The sequence below is a fragment of the Manacus candei genome, unplaced genomic scaffold (genome assembly GCF_025592945.1).
Source record: "Manacus candei isolate 608988 ecotype Guabito, Panama unplaced genomic scaffold, ASM2559294v1 h1tg000020l, whole genome shotgun sequence".
Taxonomy (NCBI): domain Eukaryota; kingdom Metazoa; phylum Chordata; class Aves; order Passeriformes; family Pipridae; genus Manacus; species Manacus candei.
The window spans coordinates 3,726,736-3,752,289 of record NW_026138068.1 but is presented as its reverse complement, the minus strand read 5'-3'; the positions used below and the strand labels follow the sequence as shown (position 1 = coordinate 3,752,289).

At 43.6% G+C, this 25,554-nt stretch overlaps 1 protein-coding gene across 15 annotated transcripts in view; it reads left to right on the top strand.

The window, feature by feature from the left end:
- Window positions 1-25,554, top strand: part of PITPNM2 (phosphatidylinositol transfer protein membrane associated 2) — a 129,347-nt gene that overhangs the window by 67,488 nt on the left and 36,305 nt on the right. For all 15 annotated transcript variants that reach the window (XM_051785598.1, XM_051785602.1, XM_051785601.1 and 12 more), the window contains 5 exons: window positions 11,684-11,898; window positions 13,121-13,242; window positions 14,853-15,086; window positions 21,350-21,673; window positions 24,501-24,596. In XM_051785598.1, the coding sequence (XP_051641558.1) occupies window positions 11,684-11,898; window positions 13,121-13,242; window positions 14,853-15,086; window positions 21,350-21,673; window positions 24,501-24,596 (991 nt within the window). The remainder of the gene's footprint in view (window positions 1-11,683; window positions 11,899-13,120; window positions 13,243-14,852; window positions 15,087-21,349; window positions 21,674-24,500; window positions 24,597-25,554) is intronic.

Here is a 25,554-nt window from a genome sequence, read left to right as displayed (position 1 = left end):
CCCTCCTTCTTCTCAGAAGTCTTAACAAAAATTTCCACCAGGTTTGATGTAAGCAGCATCATGCCCAAGTAGCAAAGGATCCTTGCATTAAATGGGAACAGGCTGTACTCATATTTGCTGTGTTTACTGGATGGGAGAACTAAAATTGTGCAGTGGATAACTCGGCATCTCTCTCGGTTCTCTGCGCCACTGGGCAGGCGAGACGTGCAATAAATCATTGTGTGTGTGCCCATGTTGCTCTGTAATTCCTCTGTAATACCTCAATTCTCCAGGCTGGTGTATAAAGCTGTGAAAACTGAGGTGAGTGGCCTGCTGTTTTACTTTTTAATTTGATTTTTTTTTTAAATTTGAGGCGAGAGAGCAAAAAGTCTCATAAGTTGCTTTCTGCTGGCTTCTGAAATATTATCTATAGAGTCAGTGGTTTCAGTACTTTAAGCAGCACTTAAATTCTTCCTTAAATAAATTAATTTTACATTACAGCAAGGGCTTAATGTACCCTTGACTTGCTTGAAGCCTAGCAGATCTGAACTGAATTGTTTTTCTCTATTAAATTTTAGACTCTCAATATCCATATTTTCATGGGAAACCTCTCACACAGCATTGTCAGCATCTCCAGGTTGGGAGCCCTTGCTGTGTTGGCTGCAGAGCAGTTGGGTTTTAGCTTTTCCATAGGCACCAGGGCCTTCTTGCATCATTGCTGCATTTTTGTCTCTTTTGATGTCCAAATTAAAACATACTTATTTTTATATCTGAGCTCAAAACCAGTGATCTTCCTTCCTACTGTGACCTAGTTTTATTCTTGTGCAAAAAACAGGTAAATTTTTCAAAACAGTGAAATCACTCTTTGTACCTCTTTTGATGTAACTTTTTCCTAAAATCTGTATACACATTTAAAAGCCTGTCCTGCTTCCAAGGGTGAGAGATTTCTTGATAAACTCGGCCTGGAGAGTTGTCCTTGGGACTGGGAGAGCTGTGGTCTGGTGTGGTGAAGCTGCAACCTCCTGTCCTAAGCAGAGAGGAACTGGAGTTGAGCACTGGAATGAGTTTCATGAAGCACAAACCATTTATGGAGGGGACAACTGTAACCATCTCTAGGGATTTCTTTTTTCCTGCAGAAGTTTTGAGCCAGGGACTTCTCAGACACATCACGCCAAAAGCATGTGGGCTGTTTCAGTCTCTGTGAGGTGAAGCCTGTTGGGCACAAAGGGGCAGGATCATCTGTGTTACACACCAGGGAGTTCTTGTTAAAGGGTCTCTTCGTTCTTCCTCTTCTAAGAGGCCTGCATGTTTTTGTCTCAGCAGGTATCCTTTCCTGGAACACTGGCATCCTTTTCTTGTGTGTTCAGGGAACCTTCCTTTCTGTGCACTTCCCCCTGACTCCAGAAACAATGCACACGTTAAGTCCCTGTTTCATAAAAGCCTGGAATACGAGATCTGAATGCATTTGTCAGAAAGATCAAGATCTTATTAACCAAAGGTCAGGCCATTTATCATCTTAATAACGTTCGTTACTGTGGTTCCATATGCCATGAGATTCCGAGAGACCATTGCCCTTCTGACCCTTTCATAAGACAAGAGAATTCCTCTTGTTATTAAAACTTATTTTTATATCACTGTGCATAGCTTACTTGTCTGCTCTAAATAACTCTGGTCCTCATTTTGTCCATACAGATTTCTCTGAGTATCTGTGACCTTCCTCCAAAGCGTGCCTTAAAAATATTCTTCTGGATGCAGTGATTACCTTTTGAGGATGACACTTATTTTAAGATGTGGTGTCACCCTTCCCAGTTAATAAAGTTAATGCTTTGTTGTTCATCAGTTTGAGGGTCTGTGACGGGGGAAGGCCTCTGGCCCCTGTTTGAGGCAATCCATGAAAGATAACCCATCTGTTCCTGGGAATTTAGGGCTTCTCTCATCTGTTAACGTGACCTTTCTTCTACAGTCCTCCAGGGCTTTGCATTTATTGCCTTCCCTGAAAAATCAGAGTGCATTCCAGGCATCTGCAGTGTGCTGTACTCACCTGTCCTGACTGCTGATGGAGAATCCTGATTTCCATCGCTTTCCTCCTTTGCCAAGGTTTGTCCATCATCTCACTCTCCACACCCCTGCACTGTCCTGTTTTCTCCTTCATTTCTGTGTAGCTCTCTGGAAGCACCTTCGAGAACAGACTTAAAAACCTGCTTGGTGGTGGTAATTCCAGAGGCCCTGTCCTGATACCCAGTGCAGAAGTCGTGTCCCTTAAACCCTCAGCTCCACTTGGCAGCCACGGGCAGGCTCAGCAGATGGTGAAGGATTGATTGAGTGGGGGAAAGCAAACTAACCCTTCATCTCTGGACACTGAAGAAGCGGGTGGCTGATTATTTTTCTTTCACATGCAGATGCCTTGGCCATCTGGACAGACATGTATATGCTTTAATTTTAAAGCAGGTGACACTGCTGACAGCTCCAGAGAACCCTGGAAGACTTGCAAGTCTAAAAGCAAAGCCTGGTTTGAAGCTTTTCCCCCCAGTTTCTGTGCTGCAGCATTAAAAAACTTGTGGCTTCTATATTTTTTTTTCTTCTCCTGGTTTTCATAAGCTTTTCTTTGTGATCATGCAACTTGCATCCTTGTGGAAGAGGAGAATAAGACACTTGCAGATGTTTAGCTTTGGGAACAGAGGTGGTAAGTACAGGCACATTCAGTGCTACCAGATGTGGGGTCTCATTTGCACAGGTGGCAGTGACACCCCTACAAGTTTCATTTGGGGAAACCATACAGAAAATAGAGAACACCTTTTCTACATTTCCTTTTTTCTGGTTTTGAAGCCTTTTTGTAGCTTTGGCTATCCTGGAACAGTTTTTACACTGTCTGTGATTCCATACCATATTCCAAAAAAGATAGATGTTAGGACAGTGAACTTTCTGTTGCCTTGACAGTTTCCATGTGCTCTCTTTCTCTTAACAAAATTGAATGAAGCTGAGATAAGGTTTATAACACAAACGTTATTTTAAACTTCAGATTTGCTCTGGTTTTAATACAGGATGCAGCACTGCTAATCCTACTGAGCTTGTTGGCTGTCAAAAATCCTTTTTCTTTCTTTCTTTTTTTTTATTTTTATGAAAGAAGGCTTCTGATGTGTGGACAAAATCCTGACTGTTGACTGAGATTAGGTTCTCACTTTTTCAGATACCCAAAGGCAAGTAATGAATTAAGTGTTAAGAAAACTATGGGGATTTCTTTAAGCCAGTCCTCTGGCACTTTAGGATACAGCCTATTGTTAATGAACAATTGCACTGTGTTCCTGAAATCTAAGGGATGTAGTCAGAGGATTAGAATTGATCCAAAACACCCCGAGTTGAAATTCTGTCTCTGACTCACAATATACTAATGGGCAACTCGCTTTGCCTCCCTCTAAAGCAGGGACAGTAATTCACAATGTCTGTGGAATAGTTAATACAGTGAAAAATCAGTTTAAAGACACAGAAGGAAATACTTAAAGTAGATGAAATACTGAGCTGGAAGTGTAGAAGACATTTTGAAAGATTGAGCATGTGGCATAAACAAGTTTGAGGTATCTCCATAATCAAGTGATTCCTAATTCATGTGCCTCTGGCACATCCAGCCCTGACTCTAAAGGAGTATGACTGGGCATCTTTGTAAGGTGAAGTGATTAATGAGTGGCGATGAGAACGGTTCTCTTAATGCTGTAAATTATTTATGATCCTGCACAATTGATTGTCCCCAAAATATCCTGTTTTTGTACGAGCAGCTTCATTAATATCTGGCCCTGACTCTAAATAATGCAGTTCCTACAACACTGGTACAAATTGATGCTGTGCGTGTTTCTGCTCCATCTCGTGCGACTCTGCTGCTGACAGGCTGTCCTGCCTTTAACTTTTAGGGCTTTTTTTAAAAAAAATATGTTTTACATTGCAAGAAAAGCAGCCAAGGGTGCTGGAGCTGCAGATGCAGCTGGGGTGAGAGCGGTTCCTTCTCCAGGCCTTCTGCACGTCCAACTTTGCTTCTGCAGCTCTTCATGTGCCTCTCTCTGGTAAGAAGAGCCTCCTGGTGACATTCTCTTCTCCTTGTGTGCCTAATTTCTCCTTGGAGGCAGTGTTATGCAGTTATTGAAGCACGGGACAACAGGCTGGCAATTCCTGGGTGATATCCCAATTCTTGCTTGCTAAACTTGAGGGAAGATCCCCCTCCATAATATCCCCACTGCAGGCTGGAGCGATCAAATGGCAGCTCCCTACAGAGCTTGGAAGGACCCAAAGGGGAAATTTCCTGGAAATTGCAGCTGCTCAGTGCCATATTGTGGAGATAGATGATAATTCCATTATGGTTACTGTCAGAAGAGTGTTCAGCTGGTGAAGCATCAGTGTTTTGGGGACAGGAGGGTACCTGCATGGAATGAAGCACTGCACATAACCCATCCATTGATCAAACCTAGAAGGGAGATGTTTAAAACAGCTGCTCTTTTCCCTTTATTAATGAAACCATTGATGAGGAACAGATTTTTTTCCTCTTTCCCCAGAGTGTCAGGTCATTCCTATGTGTTCGATGCAACGAGCCTCAGAGTCAAAGTGCTATTATAAAGCCTCATGTTCTGATGATTATCTTGTTGACTCAAACTAACCTTCCTTCCCTAAATAAGTATTGACACTGACCCTTCATGTATTTTATTTTTTTTTAACAGCAGTAATTGGATTAAAGTACTTGTCACCCATGAAGGATGTGAGAGCACAAAGGGCACAGGGACAGCTCAGCTGTGGGCACCATGGATACTGGTGACATCACTGGTGTGCTGCTGGTGTGCAGAGCTGGAGCCTGGGTGAGGATGGCCTGAACTAAACCCAGGGATTGCTGATGCAGCCCCATTGCCATGGAAACAGATGTTGCAGTCTAAAGTTGCCTGCACGCATAACGTGGTGCACGTGGTGTGAACACGTGGCCCTGTGGTGGCCACAACTTCTGAAAGGGCAGGAATAGCCTTACTGGTGGGAGGGCTTGGAGTTGGTTTCCCATTAACTTAACTGTGCACAATGAGGTAGAGCAAGCCTTGCTTTGAGTAACAAAAGCAAAACTCAAATCCCTTGCTGTTCTGCAGCAGTTTTGTTGTTGAAGGACTGTCAGTCTGACTTGGTGTGGATTGTTTCTGATTGTACCTACAAAGTGCAGGCTCAAAAGTACTAATTAAACCCATTCCTGGGGCAACAGTGTTCCCATTATTAAAGGTAAGCTCCTGCCTACCCTTAAAATTGTCATTCCAATGTAACCATTAAGGCTGTGCTTGACTACTGCAAAACAGGAGTAGAGAAACTTCCCTGTTTTAGGACTGTTTTGGATTTTGGTAAAGGTCCCTACTCAAGCCCAGTAAAGAAGACTTGCATCATGGTTAGGATGCTGAAATGGGGATTGAAAGATCTGGGTACTAGATTGTAGCCCTGCCAGCAGCTCTGTGTCTTAAGGTTGTTTTCTCCTTCTTCAAAATGGTGCTCTCATGTTGATTCCATCAACTTTAATGTGAGAGGACTCAGCTCTTCTGACTGGGGCACAAAAACCTTTGACAGCAAGAAGTTGTGTGTGCTGTTCCACTTCAGCATTCTCCTGCAGTAATAACAGTAAAGGTGATTTTTATTTTTAATTTAATTCGTGTAGCTTCCTGTTTGCTCTTAGAACATGTTGTGCGCTGATAAAATTATGTTGGTTTTGATGTGATGGGAAGTTCTGCATCTTGGCTTCTGTAAGGGTGGACCAGTACCATCTTCTTGTTCCCTTTGTTCACTCTGAACAGAGCTTTTTGCTTTGGTATCACCCTGGTTTTGGTGATCTGGTTTTTATTGAGTGTTTCAGGTCTTTGGCACAAGTTTTGAAAAGAAAAAAACAACAAAAAACAACTTGGGAATTATGACCCTACTATACTTTCAGGGTAAACCAACATCTTTGTTTTTGTAGTCAAAGATCTGGGTTTTGATTACCTGCAGTAAATCCTGCCCGTGGATGAGGCCTGGTCTATCAGATATCTGCATCAGCAGGCAGAAGGTTGGTGGTAGTGAAAGCAGATTGCTCGTAATGAATTAGATGTCAGCTCAAATGCTCAGAAAGGAGTGGTTAACAGAACCCAGAGCTGAGTCATACACAGCAAGAGGCACCTGAGGGCAGGGCAGATACACCCATGAGTATGAACATCCTCACTGGTCATGTTATCTGTGTGCAGAAATGCTGTGCTGGGAAAATGTGGTAAGAATACATCAGGTATTAATTCCAGGGCCTTTTGGTATTTCCCAGTGTCTCCATCATTGGCTTTTTGGTTTTAGGTGCACATCGAGGAAGGCTGTGGGTGATGGGAAGAAGGCAGCACTTTGGAAAATCAGTTATAAGAGTGAAATATCCCTCAGCCTAAATAATGTCCAGCTGGAGATAGCTGGAAGGATTTTTCCCTTGGCACATGGAAGCGATTGAAAACAAGGAGTTTGTCCCTCTCCCAGTCCAAATTTTGTTACTCAACCCTTTATACTTTGACTATGACTTTGTACTTCCTTTCTAGAACTGAACAGAATAGGTGTGATTAGTGAAACCAGGTATTCCAAGCTGTCCAGTGAGTCCTCCTTCCTAAGCAGCTTCAGACATTTCTGTGGTCTGGTGCATCGCGTGAGGCACTTCAGGCTTTCTTTGGTTCCCAGAGGACAGATCTGTTTCTGGACACTTAATTGGCATTTGTGGTAGCCTTAGCATCCAAAACAATAAAAAAAATAGTAATTGGTTGTAAGGAATGTTTTCTCAACCTCCCTTGCCACAATATGAGCAAGTATGTTAGGGATCCTCTGGGGATATTTGCTGTCATGTTCTTGTTCCGTGGTTACATAGATGCCTTTGCTGTCATTGCTGTCATTGTTAAGTGAAACCATCAGCTGGCTGGAAACTTCTTGTGTGCATATCTGTGTCTAAGTGGGCTAAAAAAATCCCAAGAGTTCAGTGTTATTTTAATGCATTCTCCCAGAAGAATTTGTCTGGACTGTCAAAATACCCTGTTTCCAACTGAGAGCTGGAGGATAAAACACCACAAAAAAAAATCTTTTGGTTATTGTTTCCAGACAATGATTTGTGTCTTCATTATCTGTGGATGATAGGTCTGTCAAGTGCTGTCAGTCTCCATAATTGGAGTAATCTCAAACCAAAACTCTCGTGGGCCCTCAGAGTCGGCTGCTGTGTAACTGCATTGCAGTGGGGATGTGAGAACTTCAGTGGGAAGCTAAAGCATCTCAGCCTTTTGTAACCACTATCTCACTTATTTAGATTGAGAGGTTGTACTGTAAACAATAATCAGTGGTAAACAAGGTAAGATTATAGCTATAATCTATTTTTGAAAGCTAGAACAATGCCTGGATCACCCATTATTACTGGGCAACCTTTACTGTTCTCTGCAGTATCATTGCAGTGCTCAAAGGAGTAAGTTACAATAAAAAGAAGACAACTTCAGGAGAAACTAAACCCCTGAGCTCTTTGCAGTGCTGCTGTTGGCTTTGCAGAGATTCCCTGCTTATGCACCTGAGCCCGTGTGCAGCCTGGGCTGGAACACAAGGAGGATTCTGGTTTAGGATAATATTCTTGGTGTTCTTCTGAGTTGGTTTGTGGGGCTGCTTTTTCTTCTAATTCACCAAAAGCAAAACACTACAAGCCAAGCTTAGTTTACACAGGCTAACTTCTGTAATTCTTCAGCTTATCCAGTAAGCCACATCCTGACTGTTTCATCCAGCATTGTGCATTCTGGTGTGAGTGCCGTTCCTCCAGCTGTGGTGAGACTCCTCGGGTTGTGTGGGTTTCTGTTGCCATCCATCATCATTCCTTTAGGGAGCTGTGTCCCCCTAGAACAACATCCTAGTTGCATTGAGTCACCTGGTGCCATTCAGCTGTGCCAGGTGGTTTGCTGGACTAAGGCTTTGCAGGATGTAAACTCTGTGTAAACTGGTGGGGAGGAACATTTCTGACTGGGAAAGGAAATGCAAGATCTAAGAACTGTCCAACCTGCCTTTGCTAGTGGAAGGCTTTGTTTCTAGCTGCTTTTCTCCTGTTGTGAAGGGCAGATGATAAATGGGGTTAGGCTTGCCCAGTGGTTAAATGACATTCATGGGAATTATTCATCTATGATTGCTGTGCTGAGGTCATGTGCTGTGTCCCATGCTATGCTGCTGTGCCAAGAGATTTATTTTAATAGAAGCCTTTAAGTAACTGGCATTCTTGCTAATCATGGTGCATCTGCTTCTCTGGGTTCCCTGTTATGAGTAATTTAATGCTATTACTTTAGCTAGAAGGGATCTGTGTCACCATCTGTCCTGAAAAGCTATTGATGGGGCTGTGCAGAACATGGAGTGTCATCAGCACAAGAGAGGGACTTCTAAAGGGATGACTGGATTTCCTGTTGTAATACAATATAAGATGGTTTACTGTGATTATGGCTTAGATAACCTGCATATAAAGGCTGTCAGCTACTCTTTGATTTTGTTGGGGACCATTCCTCAGATATTTATAGAGGGAAGATGCTGTGTCAGTTAGTAGTGAGTAGTAATGACACGAGAAATCTGCTAAATAAAGTCTCTACTTCTCACAGGGACATGTGTCTATGAGGCTGAAACCTGAGAGACTGACCCTAAAATGCCTGCACATCTGCCCCCCCCCAGCAGATATTCTTTGGAGAGGCCTTGCCAGACACTTCTCACACCAAATGCTTTCCCAATCAATGGTTATTTTTTAATTGTTGTTTACAGACCTCTTCTTGTAACAAGCCCCCTCCAGACTGTGGCTCAGTCACAATGGGCATGAAAAGGCTCTATGGCTGAAGAGCAAATTGCTCTTCACTCTCAGAAGTGCTTCACTTTTGCAGCACCACTTACACCCAGAGTATCATCCTGGTCTCTCAAGTGAATGTGGCTGATGTCTTTATTTCTATTATATGAGAAAGAAATCTTTTTGTCTTTGTGACTGGTCAGTAATTGTACTGTTCATCATCTAATCTCTTTTTGCTCTTCCTTACCTCACTTGTTGCCTTCTCAACAAGCCAACTGGTAAGTATGAGGGTGTAAAGGGCTGGGAAGCAGCTTTGTGTGGGTTTATCGTGTGGAGTTTCTCTGTGATCATACTATCCTTCCCAGCAATGCGTTGTGTTTTGAGTATAAATTTGGCCTGACTCAAAAGTCCTGACTCTAAAGATAGTTTGGGATATAATCTTTGATTATTTTTTTTTTGTCAGCAGAGCTGCAGCTCTTATTTCACATTCATCTAAGAAAATGCTCTTGCTGCCCTTGTCACATCTTATGTGGATAAAGTGACAAGTAGGAGGAATGTGTAGGGCCAAAATTTGCTTAAGGTTTGAAACTGGATGACAGAGGCTGTGGGTTGGAGTTGGTCACCTGGAAAGGCTGAAGGAGGAAGCACGCCCTGCTCTCAGAATAGGGCTTGCAGTCTGCTGCAGGTGCAGAAGTAAATAAAATCAGGAATCAGAAGTGGGATGTGAACTGACTTTCACAGAGTTTCAGAGGACTTGCATTTTTGCCTTCTTTGTCTCCTCACAAAGTGTTGGGGCCAGAACACGGTGCCACCCTCACATCTCCCATCACCAGACAGCTCTGGCTGAGAACCTCGGTGTTACCAGGTCATGTGGGAAAAGCTCCTTATGGAAGTATTCATGTAAAAAAAAAAATTGGCTGGTATGGCAGGTCACCAGGGTTCCAGCTGTAGGATGAGAACCAGGCAGCTCATCTTCATGCAGAGAGATTTTTGTTAAAAACTGGCTGAATAGGGAAGAGCCAAGTGGAGAATGTCAGTGCTGGCTCTGAGTGTGGATGTAATACTGCTCAGGATGTTTTGGTCCCAAATGAGGACTTGCAGAATAGATTGGGCTCTAGAATGGAGTTTTAAATCCATCTGATGTTCAATTCTACTGTGATAACTTGGCATGAAGAGAACCCATCTTCCCTTTGCTTATGATTTCCATGTGCCTCTGCCATGTAATAAAACTCTAGATCTCCATAATTTGTATAAACTGTTCAGAGTAGATGCTGTACTGCTATTCTGTCTGACACATTCACTGTGCTGTTTGAGCTACTGCCTTTTCCAAGACCTTTGAATTAACCAGATTTTGGGGTCATCAAGATTATTTAATGTTATTGTCATAAATATTTGTACAGGACTTGGTCAGTGCTTATATAAGAACTGAAAGTCAGTAATTTGTTTGAAGAGGATGTGTGCTTTAATGAACTGCCAGCTGAGTGTTAGAAACAAACTGTAAAAAAAGTACTTTTCTATTTTTTTTTTCTATTGCAGTTTGTAGAGTGGCAAAAAACTTACTGTTTAGATTGTCAGTTGTTTAGGTTTGTTAGTTATGGCTGTTTAAATTTTAAATCACTTGAAAGCTCTTTAAAAACAGAACTATTTACTTCTAAATAGCTCTGTTGGCTTATCATCTTGTTCTCAAAAGATGAGAAGCTGATCTCTTGCATCTTATTAATAATTTTCTGTTAAACTGTGTTATCCTTTGAATTGTTTGTATGCCAGAAATGAGAAGTTGTTATTGTGTTACATTTCACGGTTGATTCTTGGTATAAAATTCCTTTTTTCCCCCCTTAATTTTCAAAGTACTGTGCTCTCAGATACAAACAATGAACTCAAAATGCTAACAGTATGAATCTGTTGTTTGGAAATGATGAAGGTTATACATCATCCAATCTGCTGAAGTGTGTTAGAAATTAATAAATATTTGGTTTGCCTCTAGCTCTTCTTAGAAGCACTGAAATTTTTAATTGAAGGAATTTTTGCCAGGTTTCTCAGTGAAGGACAATCCAACAAATAAGCCCAAATTCGGAGGCTGCCAAGGGGTGCAATGTGCATTCTGGCAAACTTGGGTTGTTTCTTCTAAATATCTTAATTAGCAGAGCATAATCTCTTCTGGGAGAGCTGCTGCCAGGCCAGATCACGTGCAACAAGCCCCCAAATCCTGTGGGATTAGGTCTTAGAATAGTCTTTAGCACTGTGATCACACAGTCATTTAGGTTGGAAAAGACCTCCAAGATCATCGAGTTCAACCTGTGACCAATCACCCCCTTGTCAGCCAGACCCAAAGCACTGAGTGCCACATCCAGCCCTTTCTTGAACACCTCCAGGGATGGGGACTCCACCACCTCCCTGGGCAGCCCCTCCCAATGTCTGACCACCCTTTCACTAAAGAAGTTCCTCCTCATGTCCAACCTGAGATGATGCTGTGTCAAGTGTGTGTACAGTTCTTCATGCTGATACACCACCAGCACTGTGCCAGGCTGAACAAGCTCTCTTTTTGCTGTGCCATCTGCTGATGTAAAAGATTTTTGTGCTGTTGGGTGATTCACAGCTGGAGCCAAGTTTTGGGGTGGGATATGTAAACCTGTTACAGGAGCAGGAACTGAGGTGTCAGTAGATCTCCATTCAAACTTAGTATCCAAATCAAAATTTTCACAAGATTTCTAATAGATCAGTTCTCTGTGTTGGCCACATGAGTCTCTAAATTTTTCCTTTATAATCTCTAGGTTTGGTGACCTTAGTGCCAGGGTGCTGCTACAATTCTCTGTTTCAAAGGAGTCCTAGAAACCATCCCCGGGGTCCATGTGCTTTGAGAGCCTGGTATGTACAATAACCTGGAAAAATTAACTATGTGAGACTTTTCCCTTTCAGAAAAAGAGCAGAGAGGAGACATGTGGGGAAGGCAGTGGGGTGGAGATCCTGGAGAACAGGCCCTACGTGGATGGGCCAGGAGGCAACGGGCAATACACTCACAAGGTGTATCACATTGGGATGCACATCCCCAGCTGGTTCCGCTCGATACTGCCCAAGGCAGCTCTGCGAGTCGAAGAGGAATCATGGAATGCTTATCCTTACACAAGGACAAGGTAAAACTGAGCCACTCCTCCCTCCCCAGGAATATCCTTTAGAAAAACCAGGGTCAAGTCCTAAAATTCTTCGGCAGTGTTTAATCTCCGGAGCGCGAGCGTTGCCTGGGCTGACTGCAAACATTGCTGGAGAATTTGTGGCTCGTTGCTCTAAAATGTTGAGCTGTTTTGTCCATCAAAGCGTGGGAAATCTTGAATGGTTTTTATTTTAGTCTTGTATCCTGCACTGCATGTTCTGCTTAACATTGCAGATATCTGCTAGCTCAGGGAAGTTATAAATGTACCCAGTGCTGGGACAGATGTCACGCTGAATACTGTCAAGGAAGACAGGATTCGTTTGTTCTACAGGGGAAGGAAAAATATTAATAAATATATAAATAAATTTGGTGCTTCTTTTCTGGGAACTGTCTTTCTGTCATTTAGCTAGAATCTAACAAACCTACATCCTATGGTTTTCACTCTGAGGAGGGAAGAGAGCCAGAGGCTCTGTGGAGCCCTCTGGGACCTCCTTGTTTCAGCTGATTTTGTCTGGAAGGACTTCAGATACCCTGGAATAAACAGCCTTTATGCCAGTTGCTCTGGTTTAGAGCATTTGCACTTTGCCAGATTTACAAGTCTGGTATTGCTGTCATCTTTCATAATAAAAGGGCTTTTAATGCATATTTTTATCAAAAAACCTGGAAAAGTTTCCTAGTTCTGTTTTAGCTGGTCTCTCCGAGTGCCATCAGTCCTGGGAAAGGTGAGGAGTCAGTTTGCCATTGGGCCATTGCCAATGACTGAATATAGTGGAGCTGCCTGACTTTCAAGTGATTAAAGTCCACTTCCACTCAGGTTTTATCTCTTCCCTTGAAATGCCCATGAGTCAATCAGTTGACCAGGAAACCTGTGCTGCACAGAACCAGTCCATATTTTATTCTGCCATAGATTTCAGACAAGAGCTCTGCTTTTCTTTGCTTTTCTCTGCTTTTCTCTGCTTTTCTCCTTGCACGGGAGCATTTCCAGGGTGTCCTTGTATGTGTTTCATAACATCACTTTTTAGTATAGTGGGCCCAAAATTTATCTCCTTGCTGAAAACCAGTGAGCTCTAGTCTTAAGGAGTTATTAAAGAACAATCTCTTTAATCTGTCCAGTCGGTATTTTAAGCGTATCTGAGGTAAAACATGAGTGAAGGCTGGCTGGGATTTGAGGCTGATTTACTCTAAGCTGTTGTTCTGCCTTTCAGGTACACGTGTCCTTTTGTGGAGAAGTTCTCTATTGATATTGAGACGTACTACAAAACTGATCCAGGAGACCATAGCAACGTGTTCAACCTTTCTGCTGCAGAAAAAAGGCAAACTATTTTAGGTAAATAGCCTTTTTCTTTTACTTTTTGTTTCATTCTGGCTTTTTTTTTTTTTTTTGGCTTAGTGTGTCCTATCTGCCTTTCCATCCCTGCTAAACACAAACCTGCACCCCCGTGGTGTCACTGTGGGTAGGGTTACATCAAGTAAAGTGAGGACACCTGGGTTCTCTTCCAGGCTTGATGTAAATCACATGGAAATAATTTGAATCCCCCATCTGTAAATTGAAGCTGCTGCTTTTCCATCTTATTTATGCAGCTCCAGAGAGGAGTAAGACATCTAATAAATTTTGGGGTAATAAGTAGAAATAACCAGAGAAGAGGAAAATATTGCTGTGTAATTGTAAAAATATTGCTGTATACTTGTGAGGCTCCCTTGTGGATGTGGAAATGATTCCTATCTGCACTTTTGAAGCAGGAAGGTGCATTTCATTTTTGCTCCCTCTCTTTTAGTCTTGTCCTCATGCAGGTTAATACTCAGCTTCTCAGCTGGCCTTAGAAAATTAACTTCTAAAGGCAAAAGGCAACATAATAAAAAGGCAGAGAATGACAAGTGTTGTAGCAGTTCCTCTGTCCTGCCATTCCATCCTGGTCCATGCCCATGGTGTTTTCCGGAGACTCGGCTGTGTGACAGAGTGCTGGCAATGACAGCCATGCAGGACTGAAGCATCCCTGGGATGGAAACATCCCTTGTTCTGGAACTGCTGAGGCTGGAGAAGTGTTAAGCTGGAGCTGAGTCCTGGCAGCCCTGGGAAAGGACATCCTGAGGCTGTGTGGCTCCTGGAGCCTTGTGGGACAGGGCCATAACCCTGAGCAGTTTCATTGGAGTTACATGATTTCGACTCCTTTGTTTTGTAGACTGGCCTCATTCCTGAGCCTGTCTAATCAGGCTTGCAGTGCTGAACAAACAGGCTTGAGCCATGCTGCCTCCCTGGGAGGTGTCAGCAGAGCTGTCATTCCTTGGGAAGTGTGATCCCGCCCTTCAATCCAAACTTCAGATGCTTCTGCTGAGCTCTGGGGTGGGGGTTGCAGATCGTTAAAATATGTTCATTCACTGCACTCCCAGTTTCCACTTTTCCACTGTTGGATTGATAATTAGGAGTTAAGTTTTCTGCCTTCCTCAGTACATCTGGTCTAACAATAGCAGGTGAGGAGTTCCCAGTACCCTCATTTGATGGATATTCCGTGGGTAGTGCCTATTCCATAGCAGGGCAGGTGTATTTAACTGTCTTGGATGAGACAACTGGAGCACTGTGAGTGATACTAGAAAAGCTGAAAGATGGAATGTGCAACAGATCTTTATGGAGCTGGAAAGACGGAGTGTGCAGAGCTGCCAGAGTGGATCTGCAGCCACTGTGGGCAGAAACATCTATTTGGAGCAAAGCCTCTGTTTGCAGGAACTGTGTGTGCTCGTTCCTCTGGCAGAGCTGATCTCTGCCCAGCAGCAGTGTATAAACAATTAAGATATCAGTTGTTTAAGTGTAAGTAAAAAGAAACTAAATTGCTGTAGTGTTTCTGGTACCTAGTAAAACAGAGATAACTCATGAAAAAATGATGTTTTCTTCTTTTGTCCAGCAATAGAAAAGGTCTTACTGTTTTCATTCTCTTTCTGTAGATCCTATTGATATTGTTAAGGATCCTATCCCTCCACATGAATACAAAGCTGAGGAGGATCCAAAGCTGTATAAATCAGTAAAGACTAAAAGAGGGCCCCTCTCAGAAGATTGGATTCAAGAGTACAAGAACAACCCTGGGAAATACCCCATCATGTGTGCATACAAACTGTGTAAAGTGGAGTTCAGATACTGGGGGATGCAGTCGAAGATTGAGCGGTTTATCCACGATGTTGGTGAGCATTTGTAGCCCTGCCAAGTTCACTGTCAGCTCCTTGGTGTTGTTTCTGAATCAGAACACAAAGGTGAGGTGTGTGCAATGCATCATATCCCGAGACATGTCTGTGAGAGTCTCAGATCTGATGACTCTGTGTGTCAGCTCAGACAAAACCCTGTTATTCTATCACTTATAATCGTGGTATGTACAAATCCAAAGCACGTGTACCCACTGAAAGAGCTTCAAGTCTCGTGTAGGCAAGATCTTGCATTCTCTTTTTTTTTTTTTTTTAGATAAGGAAAAACTGTCTGTTAAACTTGCCAGATCATTTTCAAAATCTGCCAGTTTTCCCTATTGTGACCAAAATCCATCCTGAAGGGCTGCCTAAAGAAATGAGCTTCACTCCTGAGACCTGAGTGGTTCCAGAAAACCACTCCTGGAGCATCTCTAGTTTCTACCTGCCTTGTGACAGGGCCTGTGGGTCTCTGTGTGGCCATACATCTCTGGGATGTTCAGGGCCCTGCACATCACTGTGCTGTTACCTGTGGTGGGTCACTGACAGCTCTGAGTTGTGACTAAATGTGCTGCTCTAAAGGATCCATCATTCTTAGGTCAGGGCTTTTAGGGAGGAATTGGTTGTGTAGTAACTGAATGGTGGCAATGCTGGCAGTAATTTGTTCTTTGCAGAAAATCTGTAACACAGCTGATACAGTTTGTGAGCCTTGCCACAAACGACAGGATCTATGGCCAGGTGAAAAACCTAAAGAGTGTGTTAAAGAAGCATTTCCATCTCAAAAAAAAAAAAAAAAAAAGGCAGAGCTATGGCTGTGCTCTGGCAAAGAGAAGCCCAAAGAAGGGCTGTGTAGAGGATGGTACCTGCTTTCTGTACACAGTAAATCCTCCTACGTGACCTCTACAACTCTCCTTTTGATAAGCAAATCTTCCATGAAGTGCCTGAGTGTAGCATAAGTAATTTTATAGCTCTTTACAGTCATATCATGCTCCTGAGAGTTAATGTGGAAAACACTGATAGAGCAGTGGAGAATGGTGTTCACCTCTCTCTGAATGCTCACAGGTTGTTTTCTTAAAGCTCCTTTGCTTTTCCTTTACCCACAGATGGAAGTTTTACCTGCTGTAGGCTGTATTACAAGTGCCTCTCTGCAATGAGCTCCCTCGATGTTTCGGTGACATGGGTTAATTTAGTGTATGCTGGAAAACACGAGGGCAGAATAACAACTCCATTGTATCTGTTAAATGGAAAAGCAGCACGTGACTCTTCCAGTTGTTCAGAGGTGTTTGGCATAGATTAAACTGTGGTCCCTTAGAAACATTTCTTTTGTATTCTGTGAAAGATTGCCTGCCATTTCCCTCTTGATTGAGGTTTTGCAGAGAGCAGAGCCAGCTCATTGTCTGCCTTTCAAAAGCTTTTCCACTCTGTTATAATGATGGCAAATACTGTTTTTCAAAGTGGTTAAGATGCATAAAATCAGAAAAGCCTTTAAGGCAAGACAAAGTAGAGTGAGTGAAAAGTGAAAGCAAAAGCTTTGGGTATCTACAGGAGCTGCGTGGCCTCCCCCTGCCCTGGGAGAGCCATGGGGAAGCCATTTACCCAGTGAGTGGGCAAAGTGCCACAGCATTTGTACCACAGCCAGCAAGGTATGAGGGTGTTGAAGTTGGAAGGATGTGGCTACAACAGGACTGACCAGGCTTAGATGCTGATCCCAGTTTGGGGCTTTCAGCTGGTGACCAAAAGCAGATGGAAACCTTTGTGCATTGTACAGCTGATGGTGGACCAAGCTCCCAGGAGGCAGATATGTTCTGGTGGCTCAGCCCCTCCTTCCTTGGCATTTTCCTCCTGGCTCCTCTGTTCCTAAGCCCTGCAGATTTATTTCTTGGAGAACCAGCCAGCTCTGTGTGGGGTCACCAAGTTGGCAAGAGAACAGAGGCAGAAGCAAACAGCAGGATCCAAACTCTGCCCGAGGAGGGGAGCAGAACTTAGTGGTGCAAACTAAAATTAGAGAATGGGTTGAAAAAAGAACAGGTCTGAGGTAAGTGATGGATGGATTGTACAATGTGGAAAGGCTGCTGAGCACAGAGGGTGTAACTCTGGGGGATGGTGTTGAAACGTTCTCAGTCGCACTGAGTGCAACAGCCATTCTTTCCTATGACTAATTGGACAGTTACTCAGTGCTTTGACAGCCTAAGACACAGACTAAAATTGTGATTGTGGGCTATTAGTCTACTTGGCTGTAATATTTGTATGCTTTTTTACTCCTTTCCCATAGATTTTAAGTTTAATTGGACTGGCACTGCATAATGTTCTGCTCCCACTTGCTTCCTAATGGTGCACGTGGGCTCTGAGTCTTTTGTTGTTAAACAAGTGTGTTGACTGTGTATGGGTTATTAATTATATACTGTGGCAAAGTGTGTTCCATCCCAGTAACTGGAGCTTTGTCTAAGCCACTGTCTTAGGCTAAATATGCCCAAATTGCTGCACAGTGATGAAGTGGTTTTAGTACTTTTGCAGAACTTTTGCTTCACTAAAGTGCTCGAATGACTAAGGTCATCCACTGCTTGTTGGAGCTCAAAGGCAGAGTTTTATTTTTCCAAGGGGAGGCAGGTTGCAGTTGGAATAATGTGGATGTGACCACAGGCTTTTCTTTGTGATGAGTCTGAGCAAGAGAGGGCAGGGAAGCAAGGAGGTAACTGCAGGTGGCCTTTGATGGGGTACTTTCAGACAACCAGAACCTACTGACAAGGTTATGGGATCTGTTGCGACTGTCAGGGAAATGGTGTTGCACAGGGAAAATCAGGCATCCTTTACTTGCTGCCAGGAAACTGTGAAAGTGTGTTATAAAATGCTTTGGGATGTTGCCACTGGGTACAGAATCAATGGATATCTGAACAGTTGCTTTATATGGATATTGAGGTGGTTTGGAGCAGGATTTGTTGGTGAGTTTTCTGATTTATTTGAGGGTTTTTTTGCATTGAGTTTTTGTTACATTTACTATTTTTACTTCATGTTGAAAAGCAAACCCAGAACTACAGACCAAAGCTTTTTAAATTCAGATGAAGAGTCCTCTCTGTCCTGGCTTGTCTCATGGTCATTTGCACTTCCTTTTATATGATGAAGTTCAACACCACAAATCATTTACTAGAGTCAACACCTCATGTTTGCAACCAGCTTCTGAGGTGGTGAGCTGAAAGCCAAGTGATTTACATGTTTGCACCCTGCTCAGCTCTTCACAGATGATCTCTCTCCACAGAGCAGTGGGAAATGTTGTAATTAAATCAATGTACAGTGACCAGTACTCTGAAATCAATCTGCATGTGAATGTTTGTGCATGTGTGGTTTTCTTGTTTGTTTGCTTTTTTTTTTTTTCTTTAAAGCTACAAAAATGCAAAAATGCTTTAAGACTTGATTTTTTTCCATTGCACAGGGAGGGAAGCAGTGTCTGGACAAGTGAGGTCAGTCATTAGTAGCTGGTTCCTGAACTCCTGTAGCTGTGTGGGGCCCTCAGTGTGTCCCCTGTGTCCCTCCTGCCTGCTGGAAGGCTGCAGCTGAGGCTGAACAGGAAATCAGTGATATTCTCACTGCTGTGCACAGAGGAGCTGCTCAAGTTCTCTTCCCTAACACTGAAGACTTTCTCTCCAAGCCATGACTTTTATTTTTCCTTTTCTTTTGTACCTGCACAGCCTCATTCTCCTCCAGGTTTTCTCCCTGTGTTTAAGGAAGAGAAATGGCACATCCCAGTGAAGGCCAGAGGCTGGGAAAGTAATCTATCTTTTTGACTTCATGACTAACCTGGAGGGGTAGAGGTATAAAAGCTGTGAAGCCCTGTAGTGCCATCCTATTTTCAAAGGAACAAGGTTTTAAGGAAGGATGATTTGGGATGTCTAATCAAAGCAGTGTGAGCAGGGCACATGGGGAGGTCTGTGGGTTGGCAGGAAGCAGTACAGGCGATTTTTTTGAGATCTGAGGAGGCAGAGAGGAACTTCAAGAGACTTTTTCTTTACCCCCAAGTGGTTTTCATGTTCCCTGTGATGTTAGTCCAATAAAACACAAGTATGTGGTTGGTGGCATCCATGCCTCTACACAGAGAATTTCTGAGGAGTTGGTGCACTGATAGATCAAGGCTGAATCCAGGAGCATGAGCAGAGCCTGCTGAGCCCTGGAACGGAGGAAGCCTTGGGATGAGAGCAAGGGGGACATTCACTTCTGTGTCTGATCACAGTCTGTTTTCAAGGTGTTCCAAGCAAGGCAGAAGTGGACATCTTGGATGTGGAAGTCCAAAGGATGGTTGTGGTGTTAGGGAATTAGAGGGAGAGAAATGTTCCCTTGGCTTTCAGTGTGGGTGTGATGGGAGTTTAATCTTCGTAGTTAAGCTCTGCTGGTTGTCAGTCATAACAGGAGGTGAAGAGGCTAAAACATCCTCCTGTAGTTCTGCAAAAAGTAATCTGATATGGGAAATAACTCTGAATCTTGACTAAGTCTGAACACAATTAAGTTGCTTGTTCTGCCCCCAGAAGGTTGCAGTCTGCTGCCTCATACTTCCCTCTCCCACAGGGAGCTCCCTTCTGAAAGTCAGGCAGAGAAATGCATCAAATATTGATAAATTTAATCTTACTGTGCAAATGAAGTTCAGGTTTCGCTGGGCCACGACATTAGTGCTGATCTCAGAAGCCATTTCCTCTTGATAGCTTGGCTTGGGAGGGCTGGTGGCATTAAGAACTGACCAAAGAGCAGAGCAGACAATAAAGTGCTCAGACCTGGAAGGAGATAAACATAAAAATACGCTCTTCATTTGTTTAAAAAATCTATCAAACAAACAAACACAAAAAAAACAAACGAAAAGAAGTGATTGCTGAAAACAAAAGGGATATTTAGGCTGAACATCATAGCAACTGTGACAGTAATGAGATCTAAAATTTTTTGTACAACAGTGAAGCAGATGTTGCTGGAAACACCTCAGAAACCCTGCACACAGTGGCACCATCCCACTTTGGCTGTGCTCCTGGAGGTGGAGGGTGGCTTATGAGGGACATGTTTCCTCATGGTGGTGTTTAGGGAGCTTGATCTGCAGCTCCCAAAACCTGAATGGTTTCAGGGTAGCTCATTGATTGCTCTCTATCTTGTAATACCGTAATCCCACTGACAGCAAATCCCACTGCTGCTTTTGGCATGTCCTTCAGCCCATCTCTGCCTCAGTTTCCCAGTAATTAAAGGGGGGACAATATTGACTAAGTATTTATTTTCAGAAGGGCTCCTGAAAATCAGTTGGTCAGTATTTACAGAAGCTTTTAAAGCACCATTACTGCTGTGTGCTACAATAAATAACAGTTTGGAGCTTTGACCTATTGTGAGCTTTTAAGGAATAGTATCAGTGAAAAACCTAAGTGACTATAATGTTTTAAAAGTCTCAGTGGTATTGTGATGTTGACCAGTGAGTCTAACTCTTGAGGAAAGTATCTGTTGCCTGGTTAGGTGCATTGTGTGTTGATACTGAGGCATTTCTTCCTTTCAGATATGTGATACATTGAAATATTTTAAATTGGCTTTGCTCACTCTGTTTCTCTCCTACAGCAGAAGGCAGATGGTATCTGCAAAATAAAGCATCTTTATTCTCTCCCTTACTTTGCTTTCTATCCCATTATCTCAGAAGCTCATATTTATAATACTGTTTCACTGATATATAGAAATCAGGTGCAGAAACCAGGTTTCCAAGGAAAGGAAAGGTTTTAGGCTTAGCACTGCTGGTGTGGGATGTGCCTCTGTCATGTAACAATTGGGGTGGGCTGTGTAGTGTTCATCAAGGAATGACTTGAAACTCTTCTGGATTAAAAAAATAAATCAGTGGGTTTTTGTTGTTGATGCTGACTTTTTTTTTTTTTCTGTGAACATACTTGCCTTTAAAGGTTGGATCTAAATGTTACAACTTGCCAGAAATTCAAGGGGGTTGCTGTGTGTGGCTCCTCCTCAGTAGAGCAGGCACTCACAGGGGGACAAAGTCCTTAATCCAGAATTAGGAAATCCCTTCCCTAGTTAAAAACAGTCACAGATTTGTCTAATTTCGCAGTGCATGGTTGGTTAGCAAGAATTTAGGAGATAAAGCACACAAAGTGACCGAGTTGCCACCCTACCTGTGTGAAGGTCCTTCACTGCAGCGTTGCGGGTTTGATGTCGCTGTAATATCCTGGCCACAGTGTCCTGAGGTTTTGGGAAGGGAACATGTTGAATCCTGCCGTTTGTAGCCCTGGTGACGGGGGTGTTTGCCTTTGCAGGCCTGCGGAAGGTCATGGTGCGAGCCCACCGCCAGGCGTGGTGCTGGCAGGACGAGTGGTACGGGCTCACCATCGAGGACATCCGGCGGCTGGAGAAGGAGGCCCAGCTGATGCTGGCTCAGAAGATGGCCCAGTTCTGTGGGGAAAGTGACCCCGAGCAGCACGGTGTCAAAGACACTCCTGGGGAGAAGGAAGTGGAAGCCAACACAGTTTCACCTGCTGACACTGAGGATTCTGCTGCCAACAGTGAACCAGCCTCTGGGAGGTCGCTCACCAAGCAATGGTCAACCTCTTCCAAGTCCTCACGGTCTTCAAAGAGAGGAGGTAAGATGACTTGCTCTTCTGAACTGTGTGGAGGTTGGGCTTTGGGGAGGTCAGACCGTGTCTCCTTGTGTCGGGTACCTTTGGACAATGTGTTTTTCTCCTGTGGGTGCTGTTAACTCAGAGGCCTTTTCTGCTGGTGTCACAGGCTCAATCTTCTCAGGTGGCTTGTTTTGGGTTTGAGAATGTCATCCCATAACTGTGACTCAGTGTCACGTGGCAGAGTTCTTGCCAATGTCAAAAGCAGAGAAACTATGAAAACACCACAGAGGAGCAGGCAGGAGCTGGCTGGCAGTGTGGAGTGTCAGAAGACAGCCAGTAGTGCAGAGAGAGAGTTCTTGCTACCCATGAGCCCTTCAGTGATGCTCCCTGGATATATCTGCTTGTCTGCTGTATCACAGCAGGTACATTGTGTCACAGTGCTCCTTGGCCAGGGTTATTTATTCATTTCAGAAGGGTGTTTGGCTCCATGGGTGCTGCAGTGTAGCTCACACAGCAAAGCACCTCTTCAGCTACTGTGGAGATTGAGACAGGAACCCCAAAAGGCTTTCCTCTGGTGATGACATGCAGTAGCTGTTTGGAGTTGACACTTCACCCTGGGATTAGGTGGGACCATGGAGCACAGTTATATTCCCTTTGAAACACCATTCAGGAAGATTTCAGGGTTTTGATGTTAAAACTCCCTTGTGGATGCCCTGTAAGGACTCAGCTTTGAGCCCTGGATTTTGTCCCTCCCCTCTCCCTTGGCAGTCACCTTGTTTTGCTGTACTGAACTCTTCCCTTCCTCAGACCATTCTGTACAAACGGGTGAATCCCCAGTGAGTTACAGCCAGAAGGTTTGAACCCTAAGCAATTCCCTCTCCTTTTAGTCAAGCACAGCTGGTTAACAGGGTTATAGCAGCTCTCACTGCAAGAGGGAAAAACAGAAGTCTTGATTTTTCTGAAAACCCCAAGGGGCAGAATTTCTTCCGTGACGGTGGAAGGGACCATTTGGGTGAGTGAAGCTTCTCTGTCTCTCATATGCACTAAATATTGTGAGTTGAGTCTCCATTTTTATTTCCCACTCCATCACTGATTTCATCACGGGGTGAATGAGAGAGGAGCAGTAGTTTTACCTTGCGATGACTCACTCGAGTGAGCCCCAGGGAAGAACCTACCAGATGCTTCATAAATCACTGCATAAAGATAAAAATGCTGGCTACTTTGCCTGCACCAGGATTTTATATTGATGCACCCATCTCCCATTATGCTCTTTGTACAAACCCCCTCTTCCACTGCTGCCATGTTCACTGGGAGCTGGAGTTTTCAGACCTCTCAGGATTTCACTAGAAGGTTTTCACTGGGAGCAAAGCATGAATTTCTTTTCAACTGCAGAATGTCTCAGCTTTTACAAGAAAAAGTAATGAAAGAAATTAATGGTGATGTGCTGGGAAGTACGTCATGCAGATATTTTAATCCTCCTCCATGCTGGCAGTATATTACCATATGGAAGCAAGGAGGGCTGTCGCGACGTGCCGCCACCTCCAGCTGAAAAAAATACCTTTTCTCCCAAAGATCTCAGTCCTTTCCCTACCACCCGAGTGAGACTTCTGATAGCAGGACCCTTGTCACCATTCCATATGTTATTATATGCTCTATTTTTAGCCACTATTATGCGAGTGCCTTGACGTCACTCCGGCGTGAATTAGCTCTGCTCTGCCAGCCTCCTCCTTGCTGCTCCCCGAGAGGTGGGCGGTGGGTGCTGGGGGCTGCTGAGCTGCAATTAGATGACTCTGCACAGGGTCTCCCTCCTCTTTCCATCTGACAACCAGATAAAAAATTAGAAGAATTTTACTTGTATATTTAACACTGTTGGAACAATAGCGTGAAAGTGCTCGTGCAGCTGTCACAGTCACCAGAGTGTTTCAGTGTCTTGCATATGCTAAATGAGAATTTGTCAGTCTCCTCATGTTTTTGCTGGGTTAGGTGGCTGCTGCAAGTGCTTTGTGTGCACTGTGTGACAGGCACGAGGGGAGAAACCCTCTCTCTCATCGTTCTCTGGACGGTGCTCCCTTCAGCAGGCAGCTGATCTGTGACAAGTTCAGCCCAGAAGAGCTCAGGCTGGATTGTTGCTAAATTATATCTGAAAAAAATACAAGAAAAAAGCCATAATATATTTGGCACAGGGAACTCTGGAGGGGAAAGTGAAAGGGAGCAGGTAGGTGTGAGAACAGGAGGGCAAACAGCACCCAAAGGACTGTTGGGCTTCTCCTCACTCTGTCAGGACCGTGCTCTGACAGCTCCCGATGAAGTAGTTGCATGGCATGTTGTTTAAATCATTCAAGTTTAAAGTTTAAATAGATCTCTAATCCAATTTGTGTGGAAGCAATTTCCTTCCAGAAAACAGATTATTTCTCTCCAGGCTGCTCTGCTTAGCTACCCACCCGAAAGTTAGCGAAGCAGAGGCACGGTCTGTGTGCTGATGAGAGGCACAGAGAAAGCCTCCAATCAGCCTGCTTCCTTCCTAATTGCAAACTTTAAAACCCAGCTGATTTTACACGTCCTACTAACAATTATAAATAGCTGCCATTCAAAATAGCAGAAGAGTGATCCAAGCAGCAGCTTGCTTTAATGTAGCATCTTGCTGGCAGGTTCCAACAACAGTAAACAGACAGGATCTGTAAAGCGGTACACTGACATCACACCAGCATCATCGGGGTTTAGGGTTTTTAATATTGCAGCAGGGAATTTTCGTAGAGAACACATGATTCTCCCTCCAGCAAAGATCATGTTGGGAACTCTCCATGTTGCTGCTGTAGCGTATCGCATCAGGCTTCTCTGTTTTTTCCAGCAAGTCCCTCGCGCCATAGTATCTCCGAGTGGAGGATGCAGAGCATTGCCAGGGATTCAGATGACAGCTCAGATGATGAATTCTTTGATGCACATGGTACGTGGAACCTCAATCACCATCATTTCTCCCCTGAAATGGTGGGGTAGGGGAGCGGAAGGCATGAAGGTGGGGGGTGAGCAGGGAAGGAAGCGAGACTTTCTGCTTTGAAGTCTTTTCCTTTCTCACCATGACACGGTGCAGCTTCTTCCAGCATCACCCAGCAGACTCTTACATTTAACACAGCAACATTTCAGATTCTGATCTGTTTGAAGGGATCTTGAACAGTCTTAGCCCTTGGAGCTGTATTTTATGTTGTGCAAATGAGTGTGGGTAAAATCCACAACAGTAACTGTGCTGTGGGTGTGTCCTAATGATATACTGTGACTGATTATTTTTCTAATTTGTTTTTTAATCAGTAAGAGATATGATTAGTTATCCTGTCTGGACCTGAAGAAACCCAAATTTGCCTTTATTAACTCCTTATTCTCATGTTCCAAGAAATACAATACTGAATGCAGCGAGGTACTTCAGGTGCCAGAATTAATCAGTGTTGATTCCAGAATCCTCAAAGTAATTTTGATTACCTGTATTAAGAGAAAGCTGTTATTTTTTTTTTACTCTGTGCATGTATGTGTGGAGAAGCTTTGTTCCACTGCACTCTTTTTGTATGTGGTAGTTAATGCAAATTTAAGCGTGAAGGGCTCCATCTCTACTGACAACAGATGGACTCTTCTCCCAGCTTGTCTGATGGAAGTGAGATGTGCAATATGTGCTGATGAAGTTGGTGACCTTTCTGTGAAATGCAGTTGTTAGAAGAATGACACCCCAGTTTTGTAAAGCTCAATTTCACTGATGTTCAGCTAAAGTTCAGTCTCCGAAAATTGATAGTATTGTGTTCCAGAAGAGCTCTCCCATCAGTATTTAGGCACGGATCTCAAATTCTGTGGTGGGAAATGGCATGTTAGTGTAGTGACTTGTACAGTAGCAGCTGAAATGGTTGGGACACGTGTAAGTC